General features: G+C 36.8%; 1 protein-coding gene across 1 annotated transcript; it reads left to right on the forward strand.

Annotated features, from left to right (window-relative positions):
* The first annotated feature begins 739 nt into the window (after window positions 1–739).
* On the forward strand, window positions 740–8,487 carry LOC117410745 (eukaryotic initiation factor 4A-III-like). The gene is made up of 12 exons (XM_034017524.3): window positions 740–1,042; window positions 2,997–3,069; window positions 3,216–3,282; window positions 4,086–4,148; window positions 4,241–4,373; window positions 4,571–4,651; window positions 4,935–5,076; window positions 5,267–5,405; window positions 5,842–5,957; window positions 7,588–7,695; window positions 7,869–7,996; window positions 8,295–8,487. The coding sequence occupies exons 1-12, from the start codon at window positions 889–891 to the stop codon at window positions 8,309–8,311; spliced, it is 1,221 nt and encodes a 406-aa protein (XP_033873415.1). The 5' UTR covers window positions 740–888; the 3' UTR covers window positions 8,312–8,487.
* Window positions 8,488–8,633: the final 146 nt, after the last annotated feature.

Here is an 8,633-nt window from a genome sequence, read left to right on the forward strand (position 1 = left end):
AGTGTAGTTTTATTAGGGTTATTGTATTTTATTTTTACAGTACAGTACTGTATAATGTATATCATATAAAACACCATGTGTATAGTAAACGTATGCCCTATCTTAAATATACTACAGTGACAGTACTGCTATATATTGCAATAGATGCACGTTATTATTATTATTATTATTATTATTATTATTATTATTATTATTTGAAAGTAACTTTTTAAAATGCGGTGTTTATTGCTGGTGGTACTGCCGTTAAATTAATGGGTATTGCAGTATTCTTCTGTAAGAAATATTTTTGCACAAATAAGGTTCTATATTTATGTTTTATGAAATGCTTAGCTGTGCAGTTTTGCTGTAACTACTGTATATGCTGATTTCACAGCATGTAAGGTATGACATAACTTCACTGTAAAAAAAAAAAAAAAAGTACTTCCAATTGGATTTGTATGTATAGACACATTGAACAAATATGTGTATCATTTCAATGAAAGACGTATCCACTGGATCCAAGGATCCCAACGGTCTGTGTTTTTCAACAAGGAGTTGTATTCGAAGACTGTTCTTAAAACTGGTTCTGACACTTTCAACAGTATGTCTACAGTCGTGCCCAAAGATTGCAATACAAATTTTTAAAAAAAATGAAGACAAAACTACAAGTACTAAATCTAAGAAATATGGGCGGTCCTAAACGGAGGCTACCCTTGTCATGTGACGAGGGAGTTGTAGAGGAATTAGATACTCCCCCAACTTCGCGGCATCTGTTCGGCCCTGTTTATAGCGTCACTGGACACGCTTCTCACTTCTCGGTAGCAGTGAGGCTTGTTTAATTGAGATAGAGTACCTTTCCAACGCCTATTTCAGCTTATTTTCTCTGTAGAATCTTTAAAAACAAAAAATATGGAAGTAGCTCCAGTTCCCGTTAGGAAACGTCTCATGAAGGACGAAGACATGACCAAAATAGAGTTCGAGACCAGCGAGGAGGTCGATGTGACCCCCACCTTCGACACAATGGGCCTGCGGGAGGACCTACTTCGTGGGATTTACGCTTACGGTGAGTCCGGGGATCTTGGCCGGCAGTTGGGCCTCTGTTTTGGTGATGCGCGGGAGCGTGGTTTTCGACGTTAAACTAAATAGCTAAGTCATTAGAAACTACAAAAGAAACGTCTGACTATTTAAATCAAGGTCTCTGCGTTTGTGCTTTTACACGGTAACTGCCTCAAACAACGTTTTGTTCATGTCGGGGAATTGAATCGAGTCAAGATCGTGGATATCGTTTAGACAATCGAGGGCGGTATTTATTATACAAGATGTAATGTTAACTAAACCAGAAAACATTATCGTAGTATGAACAATTCACAAGTTATGTAGCTATACAGTTGGATTTCACTGATCCGTTTGTCTCTATCTTTGTAACCAAAACAACCCATTTAACATGAACCAGATTTGTAGGAACTATTTCTTACTCGGACTAGATATTTCAAACGTGCACTTTAAATTGTATTACTCGAACTAATTTTATTGCACCACACTGTGTAAAATAGTTTTCTTACGTACCACCGTGTCCTGGTTGATTTTAATGAGCAACTAACATTAACCACACTTAAACTAATATTGGGGCTCGAAGTTTTCGGTTTTATTTTTGATCACATGACGTACCTTTTAAACTTATTTTGAGCCGATTCTGTTATCGAATTACTCGGAAAAAGCTGTAATTACAGAACAATGTCGCTTGTTTTTACCTTCATGACTGAGCCTGATTTCTGTTTCGTTAAATTTTTCAAACAGACATGACAAATGACGTTAATTGCGCATCGCTGATCCCAGTTACATTTCATTCTTGCAGTCGACTAGTTTTATCGTTGTGCTTTTGTTATTTTCATTCGTTTAACAGAGTTATTCTGACAGATTATTTTCAGCATAAAAACCCAGTATAGAGTGTACACTGATTGATAGGAAGTACATCATTTAAAAACTCCTTAATTTGTACAAGCAAAGAGAAACATATTTTAAACCCATTCTTTAATTAGTAGTTTTCTCTTTTATAGGATGCAGATATAGCTTAACTACTACTAATTTACATTTAGACATTTGGAAAATAAAAACCGAAACTAATAATACCTGTGAATTCCACCCACTTGTTTGAATAAAGTAACTTGGGGCAGATGACACCTGTAACATTTTGTCATGTGTAATAATGCTGTAAAAGTCAATTACATTAATTTCACCATTACTGATTAACTGGTAATGTGCTTTTATCAAATGTCTATTCATATTTAAATCCTATTGTGTGCGCCTGTGGCAAAAAAACAAAACAAAAAACACTTGCTATTATACTAATTTTATTATCCATCTACTCTAAAGTAGGAAAACTTCTTAATTCCAAATATTGTACCCTAAGGTGATAAAAGTGGTAGCAGTCCAGATATTAGTCATTTAACAGGCGCTTTATCCAAAGCGACTTGCAGAGGCTAGAAGATGAACTATGCATCACCTTATTGGACTTATTTCTTCATAGCTTTCCTTAAGTGTTTTAGTATAAAATGTTGTAGTAAGATTAATTCAAAGCCGCCCACCCCAAAAAAAAGTTCTAACAGATTAACTCAAACATATACCGGATAACATGAATTTGGTGGGGAAAAGAAACTATAATTTTATTGTAACACCAAGCAAGACTCCATGAGGTTGATGCGTGTTTTGAAGGCCAGTTTAAACTGCATTGTTAGTTTGGTGCTTCTACCATTGTTACAAAGTCATTAACACCAGTTGTTTCCCACACCACATCTGACCTTTCTCAAAGGGTGTGAGTGTTAGTCAGTGATCCGCTGCACATCTGGTTGAATCGGATGAATAGTGGGTTAATGGGCACAGACAATTCTGAGTGAGCGATTAGGCCTGAGAACATGTGTCTTTGCCCTTAGACCCAGGCTGCTGAACTTCTCATAAAGAGATCTAACTGGATTTCCCTGAAATGATGTATTTCAACAATAATTAATTTTTTATTCCAGGTTTTGAGAAGCCATCAGCTATCCAACAGAGAGCAATTAAACAGATAATTAAAGGCAGAGATGTGATTGCACAGTAAGTGACTGATGTATAACTTACATGTTATCATTTTTTTTTTAAATTAAGGCAGCATATTATAAACAGTATACATAGCATGCTATTAATTGTTCCTAGGTTTTGTGGCTCAACTATATTTAACTTTGTATTTTCTTTCATTCCAGGTCTCAGTCTGGTACTGGTAAAACAGCAACTTTCTGTGTCTCGGTGCTGCAGTGCTTGGACATTCAGGTAATATTATTATGTGCCGTTAACTAATTATTGCATTAACCCTTTGCAGTCCATTTATTAAGTGCGTGTCAGGCATGTCAGGTCCAATTTATTTTCACATGCGCAGTTAATTTTAGACGTGCTGTTTAAAAGTTTTTTTCCCACAATCAAACAGGTTTAAAAGGCCCTGCATAACAACAAAGCACTCACTAGGCATCTCCAGCCCCACCCCACCCTTTCGTTCGCTATAGCTTTCACCTATGTAAGAAATAAATAATAATAATAGTCGTACATACCGATCAATCATCTCCTGATCACTCGTTTTATCACCAAACTCCTCAATAATGCGATCCAAGTCATTATTTTATTACTATAATATCTCAAAAAAGCTCTGCAAATGTCCGTGTTCTCTGTGCGCTGTTGCACTATCAGCCAGCTTGTTTACTTATGACCGCCCTGTTATCTGATACCAGGGCCATGTATGACTAATCATGAGATACGCCTTTTTTTTTCTCGGCTTTTTCCGGAGAAAAAACGACTAGAAACCCGTTTTTTGCGTTTCTATAATGATGTCGGACAGGGTCCGACAATGGACCTGATAGGAATAATTGCAATGTCGGACCAGGTCCGACAATGGACCACAAAGGGTTAAATATGAATTGCACATGCAAACATCATTCTGCTAGTGCAAAACTAACTTTTCAAAAGACAGTTTTATTTCCGATGTAAGCCAATTCATTAAGTTGAACACCATTCTCAATCATTTATAAAAAAAATAAGTTATTCTAAAAATGTGTGTTTTTTCTTTCTTTTCGACCATCTAGGTCCGCGAAACCCAGGCATTGATCCTGGCACCAACCAGAGAGCTGGCAGGACAAATACAGAAGGTATGTCCTTAGTGTCTTTTTGTTTCTCGATTTGAACAGTTGCTGATCAGTATTCTGGGTTGTAATTGTACATGTTTTCAACTCTTTACCAGGTGCTCTTGGCTCTTGGTGACTACATGAACGTGCAGTGTCATGCATGTATTGGGGGGACTAATGTTGGAGAAGACATCAGGAAACTTGATTATGGGCAGCACGTTGTTGCAGGCACCCCAGGGCGTGTTTTTGGTAAGACATTTTGTAATAAGTATATTTAACATAATCCCCTGCCATGAGTGTAAATACAAAGTTAAGTCTGTGTCATGAAAATATACTTTATCTAGAATAATGCTAAAAAAATTCTTACCAAGTTTCATCAGTTAGTAGTAGATCTGCAGTATGACTTTCTGTTGAATGATGGATTCTTAATGTGTCTCTCTGTTCAGATATGATTCGCAGGAGAAGCTTGAGAACCCGTGCTATTAAAATGCTGGTTCTTGATGAAGCTGATGAGATGTTAAATAAAGGTATGTTTTTTTCTAATGTAGGACTATAAACCAGAAAATATTTCATTTTAAGTTAAGTATGGTATTGAAATCAAGGCTAGTACCTCTGTGTACATATATTGGAAACACTTTAGATAATGTTGGGATATATTACAAATCTAATTTGTAGTCAAACATTTTCTTCACACTTGATGTAGACATCAATATCTTAAATCTGTTATGTTTTTATTGGTTAAAGTTTTTCTCTTTGGTGGTTAACTCTGAAGTAGTTTAAGTAGTAAATCTCTGTATTATGCCTGTTAAGGTTTTAAGGAGCAGATCTATGATGTGTACAGATACTTGCCTCCCGCCACGCAAGTATGTCTGATCAGCGCTACATTACCACATGAAATCCTGGAGATGACTAACAAATTTATGACTGATCCAATCCGAATCTTGGTCAAACGGTAAGTCACTGTTGCTATACCATACTCGTGCATAAATTGGGTATGGGGGGATGAACCACTCCTACAACTCCAGGTTTCCACAGTAGGGGATAGTAAACCAGCTGTAGAACTTAAAATGTTTTGATTTGAGTTGTGCTGAATTGAAATGAGATGCACAGCCTTAACTTTTGTATTTAATTTGTCATTCCAGTGATGAGTTGACGCTGGAAGGCATCAAGCAGTTTTTCGTTGCTGTAGAACGAGAGGAATGGAAGTTTGACACGCTGTGTGATCTGTATGACACTCTGACCATCACACAGGCTGTCATCTTCTGCAACACCAAAAGAAAGGTAAGCTGACTCCTCCTGTGTTCATATTGCCGTGGTAATGTAACTGGAGTTGCAGAAGAAGTAACTGTTTCATAGTGCTGCAAAAGCTAGTTCTGTTAAAGAATAGCTGATACACTGCATTTTGGTGTATGTTACCAAAAACATGTTTGTGGTGAATATGTTTGTAAACAAATTGAATGACCAATTATTAATCTTCTGAAGTTGGTTCATTGTGGATTCTTCAAAAGAATAATATAGCTTGTTACAGTTATACAATGCACATGAGCCCTGATAGAGATTTGTTGCCTGTAGCAAGAACTTGTATGCCATTGGACAAAATCTGCATTTAGGTTTTGCATTTGTCAGCTTGCAGGTGCAGGCTAAACTCTATTTGATTTTTATGTATAAACATTACCTCAACTAATTCTCATACTTATGCTATGGTACTCCGTTATAGGTGGACTGGCTGACTGAGAAGATGAGAGAAGCCAACTTCACTGTGTCTTCGATGCACGGGGATATGCCTCAGAAAGAGCGAGAGTCCATCATGAAAGAGTTCAGATCTGGAGCAAGGCAAGTTTTTATATGTGGCGCTACCACTGCTCTTTAAACTTACATATTTTAGTTCCTTAACTATTGTATGGTAGGAAATGTCATTATGAAATAAAGTAACACACGTTATTTTCTGTGTGTTGTGCTGTCCTACCCCAGAACTTAACTGGGCTCTTCCTCAAAGAGCAATGCTTGCATGTTCATTCTAAATAAACACGTGAATAAGCTGCAGTGGACTTCCACAATGTATTTTGGAAGTATAACTAGACTTCAATTTAAAAATATATACAGTTCTGTGGAAGTATTTGCCCCCTGTCTGATTTTCTACATTTTTCACATTGTATTTGGTCTGATTTTTTTGTGGGTTGTAGTGGTATATAGAGGGAGTCAGAAAAATGACACCAAAGTTTGGTGCTTCTTTCATTTGTTTGGTGTGCAAGGTAATCAAACATGCAATCTTCAGGTGTGAAAGTTAATGCCCTCCTAGTTAACACAACCCAATTAAAGGGATAATTAGGGTCAGCTGTTTGAGTACTTTGATTAACAACCAGGCCTGATTTGGGCAGCCCTGCCCAATATAAATCTGACTAACTTTGGCCCTTCCCATCAGAGTGAAGTTGTCAGCACACAGGTTCTAGAGCAGGGGTGTCAAACTCAGTTCCTGGAGGGCCGCAGTGTCTTCTGGCTTTCGTTCCACCCAAGCTCTCAGTTACTTAATTGGTCTAATGATTTGATTAATTTGACACATTTAACACTTCACTTTAGGCCTCAAAATGTTTCATAGGTAGTGTACCTTGAATCAAGTGCATTTTTAAAACCATCAACTGTAAAAGACCTTGAAAAATATTAAATAAGTCAAATTCAACAAATAGGTCAATTATGTTAATTGGAGCTTAAGTTGGAATGAAGACCCTGCGGCCCTCGAGGGCTGGAGTTTGACACCCCTGTTCTAGAGGCACATCATGCCACGAACAAAATAAATTCCTGAAGACCTCTGGAAAAAAGTTGTTAATGCCTGTCTGGAAAGGGTTACAAAGCCATTTCTAAGGCTCTGGGCCTAGTCAAAGTCCAGATCTAAACCCCATTGATGTTGTGGCAGGACCTGAAATGAGCAGTTCATGCTCTCAAACCCACAAATGTCCGAGTTGAAGCAGTTCTGCATGGAGGAGTGGGCCAAAATTCCACCACGGCGCTGTGAGAGACTAATCAATAACTACAGGAAGTGTTTGGTTGCAGTTATTGCTGCAAGTCATCTTGGCTTAACCAGTTATTGAGTCTAAGGGGGCGATTACTTTTTCACACGGGGGCATTGAGTGTTGCATAACTTTCTTTAATAAATAAATGAAATATGTATCAAATTGTTGTGTTATTTGTTCACTCAGGGTCCCTTTTATCTAATATTAGGTTTTGGTTGCAGATCTGATGCAAAAATGCAGAAAATCAGATACTTTTTTCACGGCACTGTGTGTGTTGTGTGTAATTTTATATATATATATATATATATATATATATATATATATATATATATATATATATATATATATATACATTTTAAAAAAATGATTTCCATCATGTATTTTAATGCATATTGTTTTAACATGGAGCTTTTTTAACAAGTCTGTTTTTTTTTTTGTTTTGTTTTTTTTTTCAGCCGAGTCCTCATTTCGACAGATGTTTGGGCCAGGGGATTGGATGTTCCTCAAGTGTCGCTGATCATCAACTATGACCTGCCAAACAACAGAGAATTGTACATCCACAGGTATGTTCAGGTCTTCTACATCATTGTTTCAACATAATTGTGGATTTAACATTTTTACTATCCATACTTGCAGCAATAGAAACAGGTTTATCTAGCCAGCTTGAGTAGCTGTGAACTTGGCTGATTACTTGCTGTTCTCTGCCCTACAAGCCTGTCTCACTTCTGTTTTGCAGAATTGGGCGATCAGGTCGTTACGGTCGTAAAGGTGTTGCCATCAACTTTGTGAAGAATGATGACATCCGCATCCTTCGAGATATTGAACAGTACTACTCTACACAGATTGATGAAATGCCCATGAATGGTAATTTTGCCCTTAACACTTTGTTTCATTTATTGGTGTAAATGATCTATGCAACTTAGGAATATTTTTTTTTTCTGAAGTGATTTTTTGAAAATTTAATAAGTAGGTCATTTTGAAACATTTAGGGTATCATAGGGCTTGCACCTGAACTAAGTGAAAACAATACACATTTTAAAAACCTGGTACTAGGTGGCTGTCCTTTTTTTAAAATCACTTTCCTTCCTAACTGCAGATTGTATTTAATATCCTAACATGTATATTGCAAAGAATTTCAAATAACATTTAATTCTTTCCGTAGTGGCTGATTTGATTTAAAGGAAGAAAAGAAGACTTGCAGAGAAGTGGACTTTTCTTTTTACATGCATTTAGTGTTGTGTGCTTTTTTTTTTAATTGAGATGCCCTTTACAAATTCTTAATGGCCCCTTGTGTTTCTCTCAATTCTGTAAACCAGTACCCTTTTTGTAAATAAAGCATTCATTGTGTTGGATAATAGTTTACTGTTGTGAACTTTTTGTGAATTTGTCTGCTCTGGTGGAAGAAAAAGAGCACTGTTTGAGATGTCTGATCTTCCAAAGTACTCAAGTTCTCTTGTTGATGCTTACCACACACATAACTGCTCTTTGGTACGTGCCAACA

Source organism: Acipenser ruthenus, chromosome 6 (genome assembly GCF_902713425.1).
Source record: "Acipenser ruthenus chromosome 6, fAciRut3.2 maternal haplotype, whole genome shotgun sequence".
NCBI lineage: Eukaryota > Metazoa > Chordata > Actinopteri > Acipenseriformes > Acipenseridae > Acipenser > Acipenser ruthenus.

What these genes read in the sequence shown, in the direction of transcription:
- LOC117410745 (XM_034017524.3), top strand. Translation starts at nt 889, where the DNA reads ATGGAAGTAGCTCCAGTTCCCGTTAGGAAACGTCTCATGAAGGACGAA. An exon ending in TCTGCAACACCAAAAGAAAG is followed by an intron (nt 5,406 to 5,841) that starts GTAAGCTGACTC and finishes ACTCCGTTATAG; the next exon opens with GTGGACTGGCTGACTGAGAA. An exon ending in GAGTTCAGATCTGGAGCAAG is followed by an intron (nt 5,958 to 7,587) that starts GCAAGTTTTTAT and finishes TTTTTTTTTCAG; the next exon opens with CCGAGTCCTCATTTCGACAG.